Source organism: Desmodus rotundus, chromosome 10, assembly GCF_022682495.2.
Source record: "Desmodus rotundus isolate HL8 chromosome 10, HLdesRot8A.1, whole genome shotgun sequence".
Taxonomy (NCBI): domain Eukaryota; kingdom Metazoa; phylum Chordata; class Mammalia; order Chiroptera; family Phyllostomidae; genus Desmodus; species Desmodus rotundus.
The window spans coordinates 100,250,400-100,276,847 of NC_071396.1; the positions used below are offsets into that span (position 1 = coordinate 100,250,400).

The 26,448-nt window shown below is 40.8% G+C and overlaps 1 protein-coding gene across 14 annotated transcripts in view; it reads right to left on the bottom strand.

Moving 5' to 3' along the window:
- Window positions 1-26,448, bottom strand: part of TCF4 (transcription factor 4) — a 336,085-nt gene that overhangs the window by 195,555 nt on the left and 114,082 nt on the right. For 13 of the 14 annotated variants that reach the window (XM_045187981.3, XM_024580643.4, XM_024580644.4 and 10 more), the window contains one exon: window positions 26,251-26,347. The exons of the other annotated variant lie outside the window; for it this stretch is intronic. In XM_045187981.3, the coding sequence (XP_045043916.1) occupies window positions 26,251-26,347 (97 nt within the window). The remainder of the gene's footprint in view (window positions 1-26,250; window positions 26,348-26,448) is intronic. 14 annotated transcript variants of the gene reach the window in all.

A 26,448-nucleotide genomic window follows, 5' to 3' on the forward strand; every position in this document is an offset into this window, starting at 1 on the left:
AAAGACTAGTGAGAGGGACAGAAAGAGTTCATTAATTCTGACATTGCGGATGTTGAGGGAGGTGGATTTCAAAAGACAAAAATACTAGGCTAGGAAAAAACAAGGAATGTGAAGTTGGGCTGCCTTAGAAGATGGCAAACTAACTTTGAGTGCCTGTAATTTCAGGAAAGCTCTTGACTATACGCTACTGAGGTGCTGGTTTGTAGACCTAAAGTGTGTCCCAATTTCAACATGACCCCAGAGACCTAAAGTAAGTGATGTGTGACCTGTGCTTTGACAATCAGTGCCAGAGTGGAGGATCCATTCTCACAGTTAAACGTACAGAGAAAGGGGCCAGGGGACAAATGGCTAATGAAAGAAAACAGAAAGGGAATGGTTTCAGAAGGAAGATCCCAGGACAAGAGTTACAATGCCTGAAAGATGCAAATGTGGAGAGCTGTCACGGGAATGACGCGGGAGCACGTTTTCTTCTCCATGTGAGAGAAGGAGCCAGCTGCAGGTTAGTGGTAGATGTTCCCAGATCAACTACCTCAAACCAAGTAACACATTTGAGAAGTCTGACATCTTTCCTAAAACTCTAGGACCCCCGCTTCACTGTGTTGGCACTTTCTTTTCTCCTCTGAGGACTACTGGATCCAATGACAGTGGTGAACTTGGACTGAACAGTGAAGACTTGGAGCAGAAAGACAGCCAGTGGTGGCTGATGACGAGAGAAAGAATGAGTTAGACTCTACTCATCCCCCCCAGCATCTAAAAAGAATCAAAGTTAGACCGGAGATACTGAGATCCAATGCTTCTCTGATTTTAGCACATCCTAATGTGACAGCTACAGATATTCAGAACTGCTCATGGACCACAGGACAACCGAAGTCAAAGGGTCTTCTAAAGATACAGCAGCTAGACAGAGCACAGGCAGCAAACACAAGGCCCACCGGCCCTCCATCTTGTTTTATCCGGCCCGGCACCTTGCTTCTACCTGGCAGCAGAGCCAAGCTCTTGTTTAACTGTTAAGGAGTAGTTACACTTATACAGTCCTAAAATTGCATTCGGCCCTTTGGAGGTGACCATGAGACTGATGTGGCCCCGGTGAAAATGAGTCTGACACCCCTGACTAGAGCAACAAGAGGGCATGGTCCGCAGAAGGGCAGGGGTGAGACAGCTCGGAAAGCCAATCCTTTGTGAAAGTCGACAGGAAAGACAGATTGGGCATTTTGACTTGTGGCACTTAAAAATGATAATCGCATCAATAACAGTGAGCAAAAACTTGTATTTATGTATTCTCTTAATCAGGTCAAGTAAGTGGTGGAGGGGAAGAAGAAACTAGGACCCACTGAAGACTTATCACATATCAAACCTCGGGCCAGATACTCAAGGATTTCAAAACGTGGTGAAATAGGCCTTGTTATCTCCATCCCGCACACAGAAAAAGGCCAGCCAGATGTCTCAGTGTTTGAGCCAGGATGCAAGCCGTATCTGAGTGAGTTCCGAAACAGGGTCTCACCAAAAGTAAACAGACAGAAAAACTAGATTAACAGTCTTTCAGAGAAATCCATTATTGAGAACATGTGGTGCTCTGATTCTGTCTGAAATCTGTTTCTATATTGTTCCTAAGTGCTTTAATATTATTTTGCTTAAATTTGTCAAAGATCGTAATAAATACAGATACCTGGGTATGAACACTGACCAGAATTCCATAGAGGGGCTAACTCCAGCCCAGCAAGGCAGTGGGCAACAGGTCCTCACCAGACAGGCGCATTCCTGTTGATAGAGTGGAAGGCCCTATGCTTTCCAGCCTCACTTTCCCTTATTAAAAAATGATGATGATGGTGTTTTCCCTTGACCTTTGTGACCCCTAACCTTTCATCTTGTAAGGTCTTTTTCTTTATTATTGTAGCTTCACAGGGTGCTGAAATGTAAAAAAATAAAATAAGGTAAAAAAGTCCAGCAGTGACAGTGTGGTTCCTCAGCCCTCACTTTGTGGTGACATACAGCCTTCTCCCTCACATTTACTGCCAATACGTTTCCCTGTCCAATCTCCCCGCACTGTCAGGGAGGCGGTCAGACCTCCCTGACCACGTGCTTAGACCACATGCTTCGGGGTCTGACAGGACCCTGTGCAGATCCGACACACACCACCACCCAACAAGAAGTGTCCCCTGTGTCCAAACTCTTCCAACCTCTCGGTCCCCTGCTTTGCTTATTCATAAAATGAGAAATAAATATTCCCCATGGGTTGCTGTAAGATAAAATATGCAAATTACAGCACAATGGCGGGCACATGGTAAGAGCAAATCGCTAGTGGCTGTTGTTGCCATATTAGGATACTGATCAACATTTACGGACATTAGCAAAAAGCACTGCGGATGCTGTTGGACAAAGGTCCCTGTCATTATTTACAATTTAATACTGATGGAGCATGGATTTAATCTGCTCTGTGTGAACGAGTCAGCTTTATGTCTGTATCACAGATATGAAGATTGGACCTTAATCTGGGCTGTTTTGGAAATGCATGCCTTTGGTGACATGGGAAAAAAGAGAGAACAGTAAACCATAAGACTGACTGTTTCTCCAAATACATCCAACTGTGTGTGCTGCTGATGACAGTAATGTCTATGCAAGAAACCCCACACGTTTTCAACTGCACATACTTGTATTATGTTAAAAGGAAAAAATATATCACCTCAGTGGTTCCCAAGGCTTTTGCTTTGCTATTATATTTTAGTTCCAAACAAGCTTCCTTGCTTTACGACCTCTTCCCTCTGCACCTCTCTCTCTGCGTGGGTCCCTTATGTGCCCAATCATCCACGCGCACGACGCTGACAGGGCCATTTCCTTTTCAGCTGCTACCCTTGAGTAGTTTTCCAGTCCTTTATAGGCTAACATTTACAGACATAACTCCTACCCACTTGCAACTTTTATTCTAAAGGAAATAAAACAAAGCAGACTAAGAGTGCCGGAGTAAAATAAGTATTCAAATACCTCGCACACATCGAATATTTTCATTCAATTGCTCTTACAATTGTAGGGCAAACTCAAACAAATCTTTCTTCATTCACTTTCTTCATTCAGCTACATTTCTCCTTCTGCTTCTATACACTGACTTCTAGTATTCTCTTTGCTCCTTATTAATTCCACCAGAAAAGTATTCACCACACTAAAACTTACTGAGTTACAATAATTAATTTTGAGTGACAAGCAAATGTCTGGTTTCCATCTCTGTGTAGAGTTTTTGTTTGTTTGCATGGTAAAAAAAATCGAGCATTTTTTTTTCTGTTTAGTAATATTGTCAAGATGCTACGAGGAAGAATTCTAGTTCTGGTGAGGAGTTTTAAAAACAGGAATAACCCTCCTTACCGGTCATCTCTCAAGTGTGGTCATCTAACGTTACAGACAAGCCCTCTACTCTTAAGATGCATCGGTGTAATGAACTAGAAACACTGACTGCAGTGGACTTCAGTAATTTCTTTCAATGTGATATGCTCATTGCTTAGCCCAATGCTGGGCACAGAGTGAGTGATCGATAAATAGAAAGTATAGGTAGCCATCAGACTGGAAATGGAAATGATTGCAAAGCTATTTTTATTCAACAGTCTTTGATTTGGCTCAGTGATGTTGGCAAATGCTGACACTGTAACCATTTGGACTACACATGCTTCTGGCCTGTTTTCAAAACCACCAGCAACACGTTGATCGGCTCTCTCTCCCCACTTGAATAAAAGCTCCACAAGGGCCAGCATTCTTTCCTGCTTTGTCTCCTGATAGGTCCGAGGTGCCTGGTACATACCACGGTCAGTGCTGAGCACATAACTGCTGAAATAGTGACATGGTGAACATGGCTTATAGACTCGCAATGGCTGGCTCTTGTGGCCTCACACTCTCTCCATCTTCCAGCGCTCTGAAAGAAATGCCTAATCCTTTCCCTTACTCTATTCTTCCGCAGATGCACCTCCCTAGGCCTCGGAAACTCCTCCATCCTGTTCCTACACCAGCTCCCGTGGCCTGACAATTTCCTCCCTATCATTCAGGACTGAACTTAGGTGTCAACTTCCCCAGCTTTCTCCGGGCTGTGTCCCTCCCTGCTAGAGCTACCATAGAGCCTGTGTTTCTCTTGACCTGTTTACTTCCTGCGTCTTCCTGATGAGAGAAAGCCAACTCCAAGTATGTGGTATTCAACTGTGCATCCCCAGCACCAAGCCATGCCAAGTATTTGGCACAAAACTGATGTTCAATAAATATTTGATGAATGGAATTAATGAATGCCTTAAAGAATGAATACAACCATATGAAAGAACCATAAGAATCACATTTATAAACCCAGGGAAAATAATACCAATCAGTACATATGATACAAGTCAAATAAACTTACAAACAATATAAAATTCAATCAAGCAATGTGTTAACCCTTCCTTAAGTTGTAGGTATTCTTGGCTTGTTGACAGTGGAAATAAAACTTCACCAATCAAGAGTGTATGCTTAGAAAACAAGTTCATGGGTAAAGAAATGGTTATTAATATCCTGGGAAATACTGTCACATGATTAATGACAAACCCTTTATCCATTCAAATAGAAGAATTTTAACTCTCTGTAAAAGTTACAGTTTCAACCTGCCAAAAACTCTAAGTAAAGGAAGGTGTTAATAACTTCAATGGCAAAATGGAATATACTATTATCCACTTTGTACAAAAACAAGTAAATACCTAAATTCCATGCATTTTCTTTAACTTCAGGCCACACCTTACAAAACACATAGAAGCCCTTAACCGATTTTCTACTGCACTCTAATTTTATTAGGTTAAATATGCAGAATTCAACAGAGGCAAAAAAGTCTATCTCCCACCGTGGCAACGCGTCACCTGGAGCCTCACATGAACAGCTAGGAAACTCCAACGATAAGCAGCCTGGCCTCGGCTCTGCATCCATAATGTGACCAATACATTGCACGTATGAAAAATCCAAGTGAGACGAAAACAGCTCTATCACTCCAGAGGAGACAGAACACAACAAAATAGCCTCACTCACCTATCTCACTAATCCACAGATTATGGAAGAAAACTCACAAAATCAAGCTATGACAGCTTGGGGGTTGTGTTCCTTTTATTGAACAGTTAGTCTTTAAAAAATACTTTCTTGTGGGCAATAGGTTCTACACAACAGCTGGGTTAATATTTCAAAACATAACAAAATCACACAAGTACTTGATAAAAACATACTTGCCTACAATCAATTCAAGGCTAATTTCATAGCATTCCTAGTATTCACTAATACATCCGCGTAAGGCAAATTCCCTCTTTAATATCATTTAATCTTAGCTGTATATTATTTTTTTAAAATGTTGTTTTTGATATATTATAGTGCAATTTTTCTTTAATTTGGCTTGTCTTTCCTCTAAATTAGTAGAAATACATTAACTATTTTCCTACCATACAAAAAGCATCATTCCCACTGTATATATATAATGTTTAATTGTGAATCTACTACACATATCTGTCACTCACACCACTATTACAGAGACAAACCTTTAGGGTCATTAGATTAAGCCTATCGACTTGAAGGACAAATAAAAAATATACGTCATTTCAGCCCTTTCTGGAAGTATGCACAATTTTAACACATTAAAAAATATTCATGTTCTTTGACCTAAAGAAGTTATTAATTTATGGCATAAAAATATCTTGATGGTAAATAGTTAGGTGCTACATCGGTGATGACTCACTTTTACTGAGTGAAGATGACATGGAAGGATTTAAAAATAAATGCTCAAATCAAGAAACGTGAGCAGTTAGAAAACTAGAATGACAGTTCTTTGAAGCGATGTGTAGGTCAGAGATTCTCAAACCTGGCAGGACATCAGCATCACCAAACCCACATTCACCTCTGATGCCTGAATGCCAGCCCAGACCTCCAAACACAGCATGTCTGTAAGTGGAGCCCAGGCATCTGTATTACGTGAATGGCCCAGAGGTAACCCAGAGGTACAGCAAGAAAGGGTGAAGATCTACAAGATGTGGTCATATTTACTTATAGGCTTCAAGGACCACGGGCCAACAGCTGAAGAATGTTATTCATCAGATATACAGGGGCATTAGGAAATAGTGGGATACAACGATATTTAAAGTATATATAGGCCGAGATGTTGTTACAAAGCTTCTTTCTGGTATTCTCAGCCTGGCTCTTGTTTCAATGGCACTGGCAGGTGGGGCTGGTGTTGCTGTTTGTAGTTGTCCCGTTCGTGTTAGTCTCCTTCCAGAAGATGGGAAGCTCTCTCAAGTCTGACAGTCCCCAAAATAATGAGCCATTCCCAGTGCAACCACCAATCAAATTGAAACTGGCTCTATATAAAAGATGAAAAAATGACCAAAGAAATAGTGATGTAGCTTAGTTGATCCTTCTTTTCGGCTAAACTTCAGGAAACCAGCTTTCAGAGATGCTTAAACACAGAACAATTACACAAGAGCTCACAGAGGTCTATTCCAACCAAAGGTCATCACCTAGAGTCCTGGTAAGAAGATGGCTCTGGAGGTTAATTTTATTTAGAAGATCCCTGGCCATGGGAACAAGGTACTGTAGGACAAAACTCGTGGGTGACAGTGTCTTTGACCCTCTCCTGCACATCCCTGAAACAGCCCTCATATTCCACTCATAGGCGGCAGCTAAAGCAAGATCAGAAGATGGAAAGAACTGACCACAGTGAAGCCCTCCTCACAATAGTGTTTGCATTCATGAGTGTCTTTAAGTAATCTTCAAACGCAAAGTGAAGAAAGATTAACTCTGGGAGGTCTTTTAGCAAGTGAGGTGTTCTGGGCCCTAAAGTTCATGGAGGCAGAGAGCAGGACCTTGGGTCGTCCGAAGGGAGGCGATGGCTGCCAGCCTGCAATGGGAGGTGCGCGGCACGGTCCCCCTGCAGGAGGTGGAACAACTGGAGAAAGGAAAATGCACACCTGAAAGTACAGTGTCTCACCTGCCCAAGGCAAGAACTCTATGAATCTCAGAACAGCAGTAGGAGAGGTCAAGGATTCCTAAATTCATTCAATGGCAGCTCACAGGGAGCAACAAGCAAGAAATCTGGTTTGGAGCCCTGGGGAGACCAGTGAGCCTGGACAGGGAAAGCCGCATGTGAGGGCTAGAAAAATGAAGCAGGCACCCACACTGAGCACAGCCCAGCAAACAGCGCCAGCAACAAGAGGCGGCCAGGCCACCCTTCTTCAGACACTCTCCACCAAGAAGCTGGTCAAAAATAAGGCCAGAAATGATAACAAAATTGATTGATGGCTTCTTCTCTACCTGGTATGAGGTGGGGTTGTTTATGGGAGTATGAGAGAAGGGACTTCAAATACCATACGGGCACGTCTTTTCCAGAAAACGCTGTGGCCCAGGCTCTAGCACATGGTCTGAACCTAAGAAACATCCAGTAAATACTGGCTAAATCGGTGACTCACTGACTATCCTGGAAAAAAATAACAAAACTTAACAAACACTTAACAGATATCTAATAAACATTAAACACGAGGCACAGTGGGGTGACTTTTAGACTGGGAACTTGGGGGACCAAAAATGTGTTTTGGTTATTCAAAGGCCACTGAAGATAATTTTTTAAGTACACCAGCTCATTCCATCGAAGGGTAAATTTCAAAGGTCATAGTCTAATGAATTAACTAGATAAAACAAATACACAAAACTATTTCCAACCATTCTAAAAAACACAGTTGTTTTTCTTTTCCTCCCCAGCTTCTTCATTCTTCTTACTTTTTCAAGATTTTTAGGTGACAACTGCTACAATTTTAGGGTTTTATAATTTTTCCTTCTCACCCGATTTGGCATGATTCTGATTTATTTTATATTTCTTCACTCTCCCTTGGGAAATTTATGCCTGTTTCTGGCATCTGTCTCCCATCCTCTTTTGTGAACACTGAGGTGAAAAATTCATTTATTTTACCACTGTCTTCATTGCCTGTCAATAAATTACCCTTTCTATGTCTTCAGGGTTTAACAAACCACTTTTCCGATCTCCTGTTCTTCAGGTGCTTTCAGAGATAACTCATTATTATTTACCATCATCTCATAGGTGGTCTTTCTTCCTTTTTCCACTCTTAATTTTGGGATGCTTTTAATATTTTTGACATTTTTAATATCCTCCTCTGCAACACTCAATGTCAACTGTTCTCTTTCTTAATAAATAATTGCTTTGTGCTTATCAGTTTCCAATCCTGTTCTCCTGATAGTTGGAATATCCTGGTGGTGTGTTTATTATTACAAAGCTTAACTTTTGGGCATCTGTTTATTGAATTTATCTCTAAATATGCATGCCCTATCCACTCCAGGTGCTTTTTCTTTCACTGCTTACACCCTTTGTACTCACTCTGCTTTACAGGGTCTAAGTTCAAGGCTGACTTTTAAATTTTGCTTTAGGGGCCAGAAAGGCTGCAGTTCTGCCGACATGCATTCTGCATTTTTCAGTGTTTACATAATAGCCCAGATAATATTTGCTATGTTTAAAAGCATCATTTGATGACCAAATCTAGTGCAACAACCCATTAGGTCCCAACTCCTACAAGTGTTGCATATTTGCATAACCAAATCAAGCTTCCCTGCTCCTTCTTTTCCTGCTCTAGTTCGACCACAGACTTGCTAAGCCATCTAGCTGGGTTGTCATCATGCTCCTAAAATACTCTCCAATTCTACACTTCCAATCATATCCTTTGTTTCACATAAAACTTAATCAAGAGTAGTTTTATGTAAGTTTCCTTGTACATAATGACAAATAGCTTAAGCTCCATTCCGTACATTCCCAACCATTATTTTTCCTTCTGTATCAAACACAGATAAATCACATTTTATCTGTGTCATTATCTCTGCATTATATCCATATTCCAGTGGTCCTTACTACCCGATAGACAGAACTCAACTCTTTTTCCCCAGCAATCTGTGTAACCTTTATTCATTAGCCAGTATGAGCTTGCACCTGTAATTTCAAGTAAGGTACATTTCTTCTAAACTAAAGAACTATTAAAGAATGAATACTAAGAAGTTCCCTAATTTTCTAACCAATGCTTATCATACCCATGTATTGCATGTGGCGTATGTGTTAGAATTTCTCAAATATAAACTATACAAAACAGAACAGCTTGAGCTATCTGGTAGACATCAGCTGATAAATATGATAAAAGTGCAAAATAGAAGGATTTTTCCTCCCCGATGTGGAGCAGACTAAGAGAGCTGTGTAATAACATTGAGTAATGTAGCCTCCAACCAGCAGACATGGTTCTGCAGTTCACAGCATAGTGTGAGTTTATGTGCAGTCCCTTTATTTAAAAAAAAAAATCATCATACCCATTTTAAATAAGCGGGAGTTTGCCCACATGGAAAGTGACTTTCCTAGGATCACTAAGATTCATGGTGATCTGGTCTAATTGGTAATGCTTTTAAGCGCCACATTTAACTGGATTTTCCTATAGCACTAAATGTTTCTCCACTGACACAACTTAGCAGGCAATGTATTTATAAAACTATAATAGCCTGAAAAGAATTAACAATGAACAATGCACAAAATAGTCAATTACAGGCTTAAACTTTAAACAAGCACTTACAATGAAGATTAAAAAAAAACTATCTTGGCTATTGGGTCATTTTCCGGGCTACTAACTGCTAAACCATGTGCAGAACACGCTTCCAATTTAACCACCCAGACTTTCTGAAAAGGCAGATAGCTTTGCTCTGCAGGCAGAATCAAGCTGCTCTTCAATTTGATTTTTAAAACAAAGCAGTTCTACAGAAAACCAGTAAGCTGTTTGCTACGGGTGATCTGAAAAAACAAAAAAAGGGGAAGTAGGTTTTATTTTAAAGACCTTCATTTGTCTGTCTATGAAACTGAAAAATATAACCTTACTTTGGTTTAGAAAGGGGAGTAGTTGAATAAAAGCTACACCCCCATCGGTTTCTGAGGAGCAGCAGCCACCAGTCCAAGCCCCTTTGGGACTCAGCATAGGCAGTGGGTGCCAATGCAATCCACATGTGGGGAGTCATGATGGTTTTTAAATGCTACAGAGAAAACTGGAATGTTCCCTCTTTAATAAACCACCTCTCAGTCCTTACAAACAACCAGGTACAGTGAAATCTGAACGTTTCACTTTCAGAAGGGCTGCCTTTCCTGATGGTACCAGACCAAAATCTGCACATGAGGAAATGGCTAGAACAGAAGCCAGGTGCATGGAGGGACGTTTGCAGCCCGAGTCTACAGAAGTTCTCTACAGTGGTGTGATGAACCACTACAGGCTGGCTTGTGTAATGTACCATTCATACTTTTGTGGCTATGCCCAAACAGAGGAAGTCAAAGTTTGGCCCAGAAAGAAGTCTACAGCTGCAGACAGTGTGCTAATGATATCCTTGATGACTTGTCTCCATTGTGACATTTATTATGAAAGCAAGTCAGTTGGACCTAACCTTGGCTTGGTCAACCTAGACCTTGTGTGAGGTGCCATTGCTGGATGTTCATCCATTCTCTTTCTTTGAGTGAGTCTACTTATCAGCGATGCCCTGCAGTAGGATCTCATTCTTCAAACTCCTTGGGAGCTCACACATGACTTTCCAAGAATCTTATTTTGTCACAAGAACTGTGTTCCCGAAAAGTTGTCAGGATTCTAATCTTCACAGACTAAATCCAAAGGCATCCTCTGGTGAATCCTCTGTAAAGGAAATAATTACCACCCAATTGGTCTTTAGTATTAACCCAAACCTTCACATAACTATCATCACCTATAATTTAACATCTGACTTGCCCTATAATGTTCTGTCTCAGAACTAGGTGTGGGACTTTTGTCCAGGTAATTTTAAGACTTTTGTTGTTGTTTGTTTGTTTGTTTTGAGTTCTTTTCTCATAAGGCCCACAAAGTAGCCAGTTAATAACTACCAATCAACAGCAACTTTATTCATCATTGTTTCCTATTTATTGCCTGATAAATTTGGCTACTCAATCACACAACTCTAAACCAAGAATCACACTTGCTTCTCCATTCATCACAGAAGAACCACTTGCTTAAGCTTTTTTCCTCCAGAGGGCAGAATACTAACAATAAAGAGAAGGGTTCACTATTGTAGAAATGGCCCCCCATTAACTGCCCCCTCCCACTGCGACAGTAGGAGTGAACTGGACTGGGCGATCATGGATTTCTAGGCGCACCTTTCTGCCTCACACACGCCTTACTACCTCATTTATTTTACCCAGCCATCCTACCAGGTAGACTTTAGAATTATCAACACAAAGGCGAAGAAAATAGGTGGGAAAGTTAGAGTTAACATTTAAACACAGGAGTGCCCACCACTAAGCATCACCCTACTCTGCCTCCAGTCTTGACAGGGTGAAAGGGTACATTCAGGGCACCTTTGCAGGCCAAATCCAATGAGAAGAAATCCAGTAAGTGTGAAATAAATTCCCATTATACACAAGGACATAGAAGATCTGTTATTACTGTTACTACTAAAAACAATGATTTTAGCGGACTGCAAGCTCAGTATTTAGTCAATGCTGAAACATGGGCATGTAAATGGCATCTTAAGCTGCATTAATACTAAGCATCAAGCAAACCCACTAGTGACTAATCTAGATCTGGAGCACTGAGATAAGTCCTGGATTCCCCACTTGGAGAGGAACAGACTAACTAGGGCACGTGGAAAGGACAGTGACCAGGAACACAAGGTATGGGAAAACACTATTCTATGATATGTTAAATGTTTTCCAATGACACTTTTGCAGGAAGTGAGGATTTTCATCCTGGAGAAAGCGTGAAAAGAGACAATACACAATCCTCTGTAGCTTCAGAGGAAAAAACTAGAATCCCAGGCTGACAGCCTCAGAATTGAGAACTTCATGGACGTCTGAGCTGCCACCATGCAGTGACCTGCCTTGTCAGCAGTGGCTCCTCCAGTGCAGAGAGGGCCCAAGCAGGGGAATGAGTGCCTGCCGGGGATCCATCACTCACACATCAGTCACAGGGTCATCAGCTGTGGACCAACAACCTTCCTAGGGCCTCATCTAGAAGGATTCCTGGAAGGAAATCCTGGAAGGAGAATTGAAGTAAATCAGAAAGATTTACACCGGAAGGAAAGCTGAGGTAAATCAGAAAGACTGCAAGAAGAGCTCTAAGTTCCATTCCACTCCAAGGATCTATGATGTCTTCCCAATATGGTGGATAAATGAGTGCTCTGAAAAAAGAGTTTCATTCTAACCTACCTTGGTGAAAGAAAGAAAGGAAGGAGAAGGGACGGAGGGGCTGAGGCAGGGAGGGAAGAAGATAAAAGGAAAGGAAGAACTTAAAAATAGCGTATTAAGGACAACAGACTAAATATAACATTGAAAACAATTATGTGATCAAATCAAGAATTATCCAGTTTTCTTTAAAATGACAAATTTGGGGGGGGGGGATAAGGCAGAGGCTTTTCCTTCAATTTAACATCTTTAGAGAGCAAAAATAATTAAGCAGAAAATAAGTTCATTTTTCTCTCTTGTTGTTATCCATTCCCATGACCCCAACTACCAAATATGGAATGCTGTGTGCGGAGTCTGCAGCCCAGAACCACAACTCAATCCGCCCACAGACATCTCAAAACCTCACCGTGTCCCAAACTGAATTTACTATCTTCATCCTCCATAACCTTACTCCTCCTCCCGTATCTTAATGAATGGTACCACCATCCAGCAGGGGGCTCAAGCCAGACACCAAGAAGCCAAGGACAACCCCCTCCCCCATCAATAAGTTATCAAACCTCCCCTTTTCCTTTAGGGTAATCTCACTCCAATCTATGTCCTCCTCTCTCTGACTCAGTCCAATTTCTCATCATTCCCTCTTATAATTGCTTTAATCACCTCCTGAGTAATCTCCTTGCTTCTCATGTTGCCTCCTATTCACACTTTGCTGACTGATTGTTTTAAGGCATAAATCAGATCATGCTATCCCACTATTTTAAAAATCCTTGAGCAGCTCACCACATGTTTCAGGAAAAATCCAACTTCCTCCCACCACCATATAAGAAAGACCCTTACTTTTTCAGAGGCCGGGATTCTAGTCCAGCTTCCCCTGGCATCCCTTCCTCTATGGATCTGTATACCGCCTTATGAAGCTACTTCAGTTCCAGACTTCCTGTAATATTCTCTAGCTCTCTCACCTGGGGATTTTCTTTTTCCCAGGATAGTTCTAACTCACCCTTTAAAGCTCAGCTCATTCATTATCACTTATAACAAAACTCATGCTGATTTATCCAATGAGCATTCCCAAGCCTCTGCTCTCTTGCCTGCCTCTTGAGTCACAGGGCCAGCTAATGCTGTAAAAGTTCATTTTCTCAGCTTCCCTTGCAGCTATGAGAAGCTATCTGTTAGAGATTTGGCCAATACATTGTTAGCAGAATTCTGCTCAAGGTCATGGAAACTTTTTTTTTTGTATTTTCCTAATAGAATGGGATAAATGTAGGTATGGGTGTAGCTCTACTTTCTTCCTCTCCTGCTTCCTATCATGAACTCTGATGTGCTGTGGGGGTATCAGCAAACATCTTACAAGAAATTCAAGATGAGAGAAAAGGCTAAAGAATGAAAATCAGCACCCTGAGGAGGACATAAAGGTAGGATGGCAACACTGATGTGCTGAATTCACACAGGTGAGCTGCTACCTCCAGATATCCCCTGAAGTAAGGGGGAAAGCTATTTTAATTTGACTAACCTACTATTATCAGGTATTTTATTAGCTGCAGCTGAACATAGGCTTAACTGAGATTATACCTCCAGGAATTCTTCCCATATTCTCTACAAGTGAAGCAGTGGAGGGTGGTTAGGGTTTCGAGTTCAGCAGATGGAGGTTAGAATCTGGGCTCTGCTACAAATCACCAGACAGGTAGCCTGACCTGTCTGATCTTCAGTTGCCCGCCCCCCATAAACTGGAATGACAACGCTTAACTAAGAGGTTTATTGTAAGAAGCAAACAAGATGATACGTGTAAAGTACTTAGCAGATGCCTACTACTCAGTGAACACCGAAACATTTCCACCATCATTGTAAGGTAGCCTGGCGATACAATCCAACAGCATCCTGTGTACACAGTGGTTATTTCCCTGATGCCTGGGTTTATCTCGTACCAAACCTATTCCTTCCACAGACTGTGAGCCAGGCTGAAGGCAAGAAAAGGAGCACGTCACTGCCTAGTGCCTAACACGGAGTCCGTGTGACACAGGCTTTCCACCAGTATTTGTTGGATGGATGAATGAATGAACCAAAGACTAATTTGAGTGTGGAAGTTTATCATTTGGTTAGCTCCTAGTACAAATAAAATTCATATGGATGGTTTAAAAAACTACACATACTGAGAACCAAAGGACTGCAAACATGCTGATAACATATTAATTTTATTTATCAAGAAGCCAATCAAACTTTTAAAGCAGTGCTCTGCTTTCACAAATATGTAATTTGCCTTTCCCTCACTGCCCTAAGGGAGCGCTTCCTCTCCATTTGAATCTCAAGGCAGCTAGGACACAAGGTATGAAAACTGCTCACAACTCAACCAAGCCAAAGTCTGGACTCAGGAGCTCCCTCTTCTCTTCTCCACCCCTTTCAATTGACCCTGTAGAAAAGGCTCTCCCTCTGAATACTTACTCACAATGAAGTTATAAAATTAACGACCCCCGTTGTTTTCAGAGGGTGGTTAATGTGGGGAGTGAGAGGTTCTTTGGCAAGTCCGCAGTCTCCAAGTACTAGAATACCCCCTAATGCTTTTTCTAAGTAGTGTTTTGTTGTCTACAGTCAAACCCATACAAAATAATACTGTATAGGAGGAATGCTATTTAAATTTGGCTGCTAAAATATGTTACCTAATCACAGTGACCACAGAAAACAGCATTTGCTATATTATCAAGACTTTCACACATACTAGGAACCCCTTCTTCTATAGGGAGGAATACTGCTTCATTGTAAGAAAAGGTGAGCTGCTCTGATAAAACTTTAACAGGAGCTGAAATTTATATATTATATTACAGCCTTATAAGCCTACACTAATTATTAATAATCCACCTAAGTGTACACTGCTTTATACATCCTGCCCCTTAACTAGAGCACTCAGAAAAGCCGTTGTACTTTGCCTAACGGACCATGGCCTGAACAGCTAAATGGCCTAGCAAATGCAAAGATTTCCCCACATGTACACTTGTCAGTGTCAGTGCAAACCAACAACATTTCCACAATCACGTTCTACCTTGAGGAACACGGGTAACTAAGGAGGGCCTCTAGGTGCGGACTATATCAGCAAGTTAGAGCTAATTTATAAAGCTGATTTTGTGTTTGCAAGAAACATTACTGTTTAGCTACAACTGTAACAATAGTGAGTTCTCGTTCTTATTCTGCTCTGCGAATATTTTAAAGAAGTCACATAGAGGCTTCTTTTTATGCTAGAGCAGGTGTGAACTCAATTCCACCCTTAAACTTGTATCAGCTCAGCTGAGAGAACAGCAGTAAATTTTTATTTCAGAACTAAATATAACTCATGAGGGTAGAGGGCAAAATCTCACTATTAAAATGCCTTTAAAAGATGGTGAACAAGACTGCTTTCTTCTGCTTTATTTTCAACTTGGCGTTCAAACTAACTATATACCTAGAACTTTGCAATGAATGGAAAATGCAATTACAAGAGTGTACATCTTTCGAACTGTTTTATTTTTGAAGTAACAAAAAATTTCAGATAGCACTTTCCCCCAACCCCCGGACCCATCTCCATGAATCAGGTCAGTGTGAGAAATAAGGAAACCGGGGTTAAAATGAAAAATGGCTGGTCCAACGTCACTGAAAGGTTACTTAGCACCCTACTGTCCAGGAGGTCTGTATCTTCCCATAGGTAGTTACTGTGCCACCTCCTGGAAGCTGTCCAGAGCTATTTAAGTGGTCTGCCGACATATTGCTAGTATTTGTGCTCGCCGCATCTCAATTTCCAAATAGTATTTGTGAGATCATCGATAAATAAGGAAAAGGAAACTCTGCGATGAAAAACAAACCCAACACATGCAACATAAAGTATGAATTCGACCCTGGCAGGAGACCAATGTTTAAGGCTTCCCAAAACAGGGACATTAGGTTCATTTGCGATTACTCAGAAAGTTCTGAAGGAGACAGAGTCACCAATAAATTTTCCTCCACGATTTGGTACTGCCCAATTAAGTACAATCAGTTACACATAAAGAGTTTATGCTTGCCTCGGAAGCATTCAGATTTGGTTACTGAACTGTTAAGAGCACAGCGTGGTCTGAACAGCCAAGGTGAGAAAAAGGCAGGAGCAGTGAGTAACCCAGAGACTTCAGACTCAGCCAGCCATGCCAACACTAGCTATACAATGCTAGATGGTTCTTAGTGGTCTGAACATTGTGAAATTAGCATCCTTTCCTCTCTCATCCTCCTCTTCTTTTGTCTCTCCCTTCTCCACGAAACGTTATCAGGTATTATACACTGTCTAGTTTCACTCAGCTTTAATACAGCCCACGAGGAGGTGGTATTTAATTAATCACTTCCCCGTTTTGCAAAAATTCACTACATGGTTCTCAAGTTTGCATTAACACTTTTGCCAAGCTAGTCAGACTCAATCAACAGAAAAATAGTCTGTATAAAATTAAAGTAGGTATAGTAATAATCCACAGTAAGTGCATGTAAGTGCTTTCATGTAAACGCAGAGCAAGTACCCAGATGAGAAGTTCCATCGGGGCACTGACGACTGCCAAAGGTCAAGTCAATGCCCACCCAGCTGAAAACAAGCCTTGCTCAGCCCACCATCCTCCACTTGCCCCATACTGGGCTTTAGTGGGATTTTCAACCTATAGGAAAGCTTTAAATGTTTTATTTTAAACATAAACAAAATAACCAACTATATTTTACACCAATTTAAAATGAATTCCTTACAGTTGTTCCTGCTCATAAACATGTGTCAAGGAACTGAGGAGTAATAGACAATCACTAAGAAGATGAAAACCGTTTGGATTCTATTAAGCATTTAGGATTAAGTTTAATTTAATCTCAATCCATGTTCCATACACTTTGCAACTGTTGGTCAATAGGCAAGATATTCTGCAGAATAAAATAAAACGAGTTCCACTGAATGCCTCTTTCTACTCCAGAGTGACACATAGTAACTTAGGCAAGACTCAGAAACCCTTGGGAGTGAAGAGAATAAAAAAAATAATCACACAAGAAGACAACATTCTATGCCAGGCTTCTCCGGAGAAGAAGGAACTGAAAAGTGGAAGCAAACCGTCTCCAGCGTGTTCTCGAGGATATGGCAAGTACAGGCAATAGCGTCTCCCTGATGAAAAGCATCCTACCTGATGGTCACTCCATTACTCAGGAGACCTACGATGCAGGCAGAAAAATCTCAGCCTGTTACTGCTGGAAAACCATGCCAAGGTGGTTTCACCAAATGAAACAACGAAACTTGAGAACATCTAAGTTGGAGAGAGAAACAGCTGGAGGAAAATATTTCAGAGGTGTACATATGAATTCAACATAGTTCTCGCACGAGAGGTCCTTATTTTATAGGATGACCGTTTTGGCTGAAAAGGATATCTTTTCATTTCGGTCTTGATGTTTAGAGAACTGAATATTCTATACTATCTCCACCTGTTCCTGCCTTCTGTTCCCATCTCATTAGAAAGTAAGGTGTTTTAAAACTACTCTCACCCAAGACCCAAAGCATATAGACTTTTTTATTAATTACAGATGACAGAGACAGAGTACCTACGTGCCGTTTGCGATTCCATAAGATAACAGTCACAGAGCAGAGCAGGTAACGCGACATATCCTACTTTATTTATCACATTGTTCACAGCGACGATGGAGGTAGGTGTGGCATATATCACCATCCTCACCTTAGAAATGTGAAAGTCGGGGTTCAGGAGAAATTTATCCAAAGTCCGAGTCACCATGAGGTGAAAAAGCCAAGTCTAGGACCACAGCGACCACTAGCCTAGTCCTTTATTTCCTGATGCCTCTCAACACCTATGTACAGTGCTTAACATGGAGTTCCTCTGCGTCTTTGGTCCTCGCGCATGTTTAATTTGAGCAAAGAAAGCGGGCTTCTTTGTACTGAAGGCCAACAGAGCACTGGAAGCAAACACCCTCGTGCGTGGACTGGAGTTTCTCACGCCCTGCACCTGCACTGATGTCTCTCCTGGAGCTGAGGGGCAATGAGAGGTTTGAGGAATGTGTTTCGAAAGCCCCTGACCGAGGATCCAGGCAAGAATTCTGTTCACTGATCAATGTTACCACAGGCAAATTTTAAGTGTCAAGCTTATACAAAATTCAAAGGAACCACTGCTCCAATGAAGAAGTCAGAGAAAAACTTTACTACTAAATAAAACCAGGTCTGTGTGTTTCGCATCCAGCTTACCTGTATTGATAGGTGCCCCGCCCCCACCTATGTTTCGCTGGCCTGATTCTGGCCATGACTGTTCAGAAGAGGTGGGGGACTCTTGGCCAAAAGGTGGATCCAGCTCTCACCAAAACTTCATGCAGTCTTGGCAGGCTGACTAAAGTTAAATGTCGTTTATTGGCTACACTTAATCCTCCACACTAAAGAACAACAAATTATGTACGTATTAAAATAAAACAGAGGGATTTTTGCCCCAGGCAGTGGGCATTCGTCTTCTGCTTCATGGCCATACGGCCGGTTGTTAGAAATAAGTTCCCCGGAGATTACTTGGCAATGACGCGAGGGAACAACTGCTATCTGTCACCCGTAGCGGCCCATCGTGGAGTGTGGCCGCTCCGGTCCTGCTCTGAATGGCTGCGGTAGGGGACGGTGGGTGCGGGCACTGACCTGAGGCTACGCCAACGACCACCGAAGGGACTGGGGAAAAGTCTGGAGGCTAGGAGGCTGACTCGGGCAGGCTGCTGCCTCGCTGGAGGGACGAGGACAAAGAAGGCACAGGCCTAGAAGACGCAGTGCACACAGCGCGCCTCAGGCACCTTCTACCTGTGCGCGAGTCTCCTGCCTGTACTTTCTTTCTTCCTAATTTCAGTACCTTTTTGTCTACTCCATTTTTCTTGTCTGTCTCTCTCATTTGCTGACCAGAATTTAGAGTTGAGACCCATTTTTATATTTTGCTTATGACATGAAAGTTAGAGCCCTGTTATCAATTTTCAAAATAGTCCAGTTGAAAATCATGCTCTGCTCTCTTAAGAGAAACTAAATAAGCCCTGAAAGTTGCTAAGTCCGATAGGCACACCCAACTTTTTTACCTCTTGCTATTGAGTAGCCTGGAGAAGCTACCATGTACCTTCCCACCCCCGCCCAAATCCTGCACCTGCAGAGGGCCCTGGGCACAGCGGGCAGGGCGACCACACTGCTGGACCCACCTTTCCCAGCTTCTTTCTGCCTCAGGCCCAAACCTGACACCCGAAGCTGTGACAGCCATCTCCTGAAGCTCTGACACTCATCATGAGACAATGAGGAGGACAAAAGAATCACAGAGATCCGGGCCTGGACATCACTGGACTGCACACCCATTCTAGCAGAGGCCCACTGCCCCACCTCTAGTGTGAGAAAAGTTATTCTTAAACCACCATCTGTCACACTCACCATCACTCCCAAGCAAAAGCATCCCTACGTGATACAAACTGCTTTTTACTTTCCCGTGACTCTAAAATGGTTCGTTTCCTCTCAGGGTCAATAAATGTGTATGTGAGAAATCTTCCTCTGGTATTTGGAAGATCTGCACTTTCCTATTCACTGTAGCTTCAAGTAACAGTTTTCTGGTATCAGTTCTTCTAAATTTTATAAAACCTGGTTGACTCCATCTAGTTTGACTATAAAAACTGTTCACCGCGGAGTTCATTACGCCACACCCTAGAACAGACGGCTGAATGGAAACACAGCAAGGCCAGTGAAAGAGGACCAAAAATGTTTATTGATTGGACAAAAGGAAATAAGTTATCTCACCGGAATACTAGAAACAACTTTTTTCGGTAGCCTTTCAAAAAATACTGATTTCGGTTATTTTCATTTATAAATAAAAAACCTGTAGTGTGGTTTATTGGAAACTGAATACTGTAATACGGTCCATTTCCTGCTGTTAGGAAACACTGTACAGTCAAGGAGACACTACCACTGAATAAAGTTCTGTACGCCTGGCCGGCTCTGGTTGAGAGTTTTCTTCCTGATACAGTAACATGCAGGCCTCACTTTAATTTATGGGCTTTTCATTCGGGGTTTAAACCATATACATATCTGATTCCCTGATGTATGCACGAACAGAGCCATTCAACAGCCATTTACTGAGGCCCTACCACTCTGTGCCAAACACTGGTCCATGCATGGCACCTTTCTCTTAGTGATGTAACGGAACAGGTTATTATTTTGTCCTCAACCAATTCAATCCCTTAACTACAGATTTGGAATGAGTTAAGGTAGAAAAGAAACATCCATTGGAATCAGCTTTAAAAATTACATTGGGAAAACACAGCACTAGCAAAATTACTTGAAGGTGTCACGAAATAGAGATGAATGGATTAGAAAGAATGATCAAACATCTCTAAAGATAAAATACAGTATAAAGACAAAATGGCACACCTAACAGATCAATGAGCCATCACATAAGACAATTACCTCAGGGATCATCTAAAGGTCTGTTCCACCCTCAATTTAAAGATGTGAAAAGCAGCTGACCTGGGGGCCCACGGGCAATTGGAGCAAAACAGAGAGTAGAAAAGTCAGTTCTGAATCCCAGACTTAGTTCAAAATCAGGATTAATGAAACCACTCAGGATGACGCTTAAAATAGTCTTATGTGTGAATACTCTGGGAAGACATTTTAAATTTAACATATTACAATAACAAAACTCCCAAGCAAAAAAAGTTAACAGCAAATAAGACCACTACTAAACATTTCTTCTCTCAGAAATTGCTTGTTACCACTTTACCAGTCCCACAAATAACAGATGATATCAAGATAACCTCAAGCTAAAAAGTGACTTTAAAAAAAGACAGTGAGGACGCAGAGATGTCCTTAACTAGTGGGTTGGCAAGTGGCCTGACTCACCCTCTAACTCCAGACCCTTGCAAAGGGAGCTGAAATGTCTAGACACCCACACTCACAACTCTGTTTTCCTGATGCTGCGAAATATTTTTTGACCCCTGGCGCTTCTCAACATCAAGTAATTGTTATTACTACACAGGTTTTCTTTCTTCACATTATTTTCAATATTTGCATTTCTTCACAGAAGAAAAAAACCGCCTCACCAAAGGAATCAAGCTAAATCGTACCCATGCTTTCAACAAACTATGTATCTTTGTGGTCATTCTTTTCCTTTAGGTTAAAGTTTTCAAAGCAGTGTTCCTAATAAGAGCCTCTTCATTGGGTATTTCCAGTCTTAAAATGAAAAGAAACACTCCCTGCATTTGAATCTACTCACATTTGCCGTTTTACAAGAAGACTGTGCCGCCCGCCTCTGCCGCTGGGGTTTGGAAAAGCCCACAACACTTCACCTTTATGCTGGGCTAAACTCAGCGTAGCCGTAAACACTTTGAAGCGATACAAACCTAAATATTCCTGCTAGGCAAACGGAGCGGTGGAACCGAATCATAATGAGCTAGCAGCTGTCACAATATGACCACAGTAACCAAATCAAAATATCAACCGCTAACCCAGATGAGATTCAAAGGTCATCCTATAAGCCAGCAGCTTTCTTCAGTTATGCCTGACACCTCGATCTATTCCTGCAGTAAAATGTTCCACTGAGGTAATTTAGAAACCAGTGACTGTACAGTGGGAAATTATTTAGTGCACTAGTTAGAGTTCCATTAATGGGACTAGAACCAAAACCACAGTACGGAAACCGAACCATTCACAAAGGGGCACGTGGAAACAGCGCAGCTGATGTTGAACTAAGCTGCACCCAACCATACGGAAGTATCACTTTTCACCTCCTGCAGTTACCAGAAGTGTATCTATAAGCTTATTGGCAACTTGCTCACTCAAACAATCTGGTTTTAAATTAAGGCTCTAGAATAATAGAAGGAAAAGGCATCCTTAGATCCTTCCTCGGATCAAAAAGTTTTAGCTGGATATTATATTGTATCCCATTGTAAAAATATTTGGACAATTCCCTACAAAGTTTAGTGCTTGGCAAAAAAACCCAGAAAGTAAAGTTTTAAAAATCCATACTCTCTGCATATAGTTCTTGCCAGGAATTTCTAACTATTCCATAGCATACAGTCCGCTGAAAAGCAAGACTTAGACCCTTGGCATCTGAGTCCTATTAGCATATTCTAAAAGCCACCCTCTGACCACCTGTATAGGTTTAATCAAGCCATTCAAAAGCCAGCAAACAAGCTTCCAACAGATCAAGTGTATGGTATTATCATTAATAATCACAGGTAGTCACAAGTAAGAAGGGACCTGCTCTCTCTTCGTACACAGGACACAGAAATTCAAACAAGTAAAAATGCAAACTGACCCACTGAAAGCAATGAGTGAGGACTCGGGAAATGTCCGGTACAAGAACGTATCAGTTGGTCAGTGCAGGCAGACAGCTATGTGACTTACTATTTCAATCTCTCAACTCCGCCATACTCCCCCACACCGAAGGAAAAACAAAAAGCCATGCACACATATTTTTTTTAAACCAATTTAGGGGCTTGCTGGTTTGTCTAGTTTAATTATGCTCTTCTTTAGAGAATGTACACAATATCAACTTCCAAAACTTTCTATGGCAACTCAAACTACAGAGAGGAATGGAAGGAGTAGTGTGACCATATAAACCAAGAAGTGTCATTAATTTTTCTAGCATAATAAGCGTGTGTGCGGGCACACTTGCACAAGTGCTCCTGTTCATGTATTTATTTTTAGTTTAGGGATTCATGAACTATCAAATAGGGGACCATATTCAGATATGAAAGCTTGTTTCTAAAAGAGTAAATTAATGGAATCCCTCTATTAATCGTATAAATTATGACCCAATTTTCATAAATGAGATACACAAATTGAGTTTTATTATTTGGGTGCTGAACAAGTATTATATTACACAAACTAACATGTAGGCAAAACCATTCGTGTGAAATAACAAAGTTCAGAATTGTAATAAGGCATAAAAGTATTTATGAGCAAATGGTAGCAATTCCTGCATCCTTTCTCCCAAATAGTGTACTGCCATAAAGAACAAAATATATATTAATTCATCCCCAAAAGGAGAGAGTAGCTCATTACTTTTTTTCTTTCCTTGTAGTAAACTAAATATCACTAAGTTAACAGTTTACATAAAAAAAATCAGGTCATCTGCAGTTAATAACTCTTTCCAGTAAAATTACTGTCACTTATTTCTGTAGCAGACACCTAATTCAGTTACAGGCTTGACTGATTGGACAATAGAGAATCTGGTCCCACTAAAGAGGCTGGTTTATTTCTGATGCTATAGCTTCTGCCCTAATGTGACATCATAGTAGGATTAAGTCTTTGATGTGTAGAGAAATCCCTTGTAATTAATGAAAAGTAAAGATTCTGAGAATGGGTATTGGAGTATTGTCAAAAACTTACATTAAGGTCTAATACCTTCTTTTGGTAGAATGAGAACTTCCACAAAGATCATAACACAAAGAACATGGATTTGTACACAAAGAACAGTTTAGAATATACCATAAATTTATGAGCTCAAATTGTTCTCTATGCTAATAGATCTTATTTTGTGTCTTTGTTTCCCTTTGTAAACTGGTTGCCTTTAATTTCTTGAAAATGACCTATCTTTTCTTTGTAAAGATGCAGCATAACACCAAGCATCGCTCATCTCAAAAGTGGCTTCATTTGAAATAAACAGCAGCTTGAGCAAAATCAATGAGAATCTTTGTTCCAGAATCTCTAGCCTTGAGACAGTCAAGCAAATCAAGAAGGCGTTTGGGATGTGAGAAATTATAAGGGTGGGAAGAGTTGTTAATGCAGCATCATAGTCAGTTCTCTAAAAATATTTCTTAAAAATTCTTCTACAAACTAAAAACGCAAGGTATTTCATAGTTGTTTAAATGTCTTTTTCCTCCCTTTCCCCTCTGTGCACACTGCACCATGCCCTCTTGCTCTGAGGCCAACTTCGCTGACCCCAGTCTGACACTGCACCGTTAATGTCAGATAAACCATTTAGCCCGAACACAATTCTTTTCTGTGCAAAAATCTGCTTGAGGTGGAAAATGTAGCAGTTTGTAAACAATAAAGAGCCATGTTTCAGACCAGACAGCTTATCTAACAGAGAAGCCCTTTCATGGGGAGCAGTGGGTGGGAGCCTCCGGACACAGTAGCATTTCCTATCACAATGCAGGAGACTGTCTTGGCCTCCATATTTAAGAGTTTAATGGAAAGGAGGGCAGACGGATAAAAGAACACGGCTGACATGGACTTTCAGCTTAAACAACAACTAAGTGAAAAGAACTCTGTCTACGCTAGCTTTAGGCTCTCATCCACTGATACTTTAAATATGATTTGGACTGAAAAGTGAATTTGGTTGGTAAAATAATTGCCCACAAGGACACAGGAACAACAACAATTATTTACTATTTTTGTATTGCTTGATATATTCTGTAACTAATTTATCAAGTTATTCTTTGGGAAAACTTTTTTACATGAACTTCTGAAGAGGAGTAGTAATTTACTTATTCTATTTGACTTCAGTTTGTCAGAGGATAGTTTTAGAATCTGCTAAGGGAGTTCTTTAATATACTCTTTAGGGGCTACTGCTCACAATTTTTTATTTTCAAATTAATTTTTTCTATTTTATAAAGTTGGGTAGGGATGAATAGACAAGCAATGGCATCAGCATTTACTGTTGCCATTAAAATTATCACTATTGTCATTGAAGCAGCTAAAGTTGTTCTTTCAATCGGAAGTTGACAAATATATCCAGCCAGCTGCATACCCCCTGGAAACAGAAAATGTGTTGTACCTTTCTATTGACAATTGATTAAAAAGCAAGAACAACAAACACCTGGGATCCTTGGTTTAGCTACAAAGTTCAAACAACTTATATATGAAATTTAACTTTTTAAAGTTAAAAAAAGCAGAAATGTAAGAACAACCTAGAATCAAAGACAATTTTGTGATTCTCAAATTTGGGATGACACAAGGAGCACAACATATGACATTAGCCATTAAAAATAAATTGTTAGTATTTCTCTGCATTGTCTATTCATGTTAAATATCTAAAACTCCTCAGAAGGATTCAATGGTGATTTTGTGGGGGAGAGGGAAGACAGAAATTCAAATACTATCTACCTTAAATGACAAGCATAGTTTCAAGGCTTAAACATCGAGACATTCTTTAAAAGCATTTGCCATTACGGTTTCAGAATGATACAATTATGGCTGTGTGTTTTCCTTGGAGTATGGTAGAACAGCCTGCGCCAAGCAATTTAACTTCATTTATTGATGGATTCTCAACAGAATTTGGCCAAGTTGAGAGATTTACTAATACTGTTAAAAACTCACATTTACTAGAACAAAGATCATTTTTTCAATCAAACATAAAGTAACCAGCCATTGAGACCTTTTAAGCCATTATGAGTGATCTTTTCCTTGTGCAGGTTACTGCGGTTAAACAAACACCCTACCATGCAGTCAAAGCAGAAAACTATGCTAAGGACGCAAGTAGGAAGGGCATGCTGGAAACTCAGACTCTCTCAGACTACACACAGCTCACTCCCAGCAGAGCGGGAAGAGGACCACCTAGACCACCAGCACTGAAGTCCGCCCCTTGGTAAGCAAGTACACAACCAGACTCTACAGTTCAACTTGAAGGCACTATTCTGACTTCAGCACCATAAGCCTATTAAGCACACTATACCTACTATTAAAGGGGTTTTCATAACCCGTTAGTGAAAATTCACAGCTAATGTAGACTGTATCTCATCACCAATTGGCAAGCCCAATGATATTTTTATTTTAAATATTCACCACTTTGATTTCATCAACCTTTACTTAGAAAACTGCTGTTGCAACATTAAAATTGTGATAAATGCTTTACGTCTAAGGAAGACAAAATTTCTAGGTAGATTCAGTGAAACTCTGCAATTCCACATGGTCATGAAACTTAGTTCTTTATGCTGTACTATCAAGCACCAACTATCAATATTTTCCTACAATTTAAAATTACTATAGAGAATTGACTAAATATCTGAGTTCCTAGAAACATAACATCTGTCTGGCCTCGTGTTCTGTATAGGTAAAATTATTAATTCAAAAAATCATAGTCATTTAAAATTCATCTTACTTTGTATTCTGGAATTGACAAAAGGTGGAGAGAGATTGTCATGTGACCCAAGGTCCCTGCTGGTCATGTGGTCATAGGGAGTCCCATCTCCATAGTTCTGTAAATAAAACAACAGCATAAGTTTCTATTTTACATGGAAAAATCAGCACATTAATACACCCCCACTGCTGAGACCTCTCTGATCTAAAAAAACTGGAG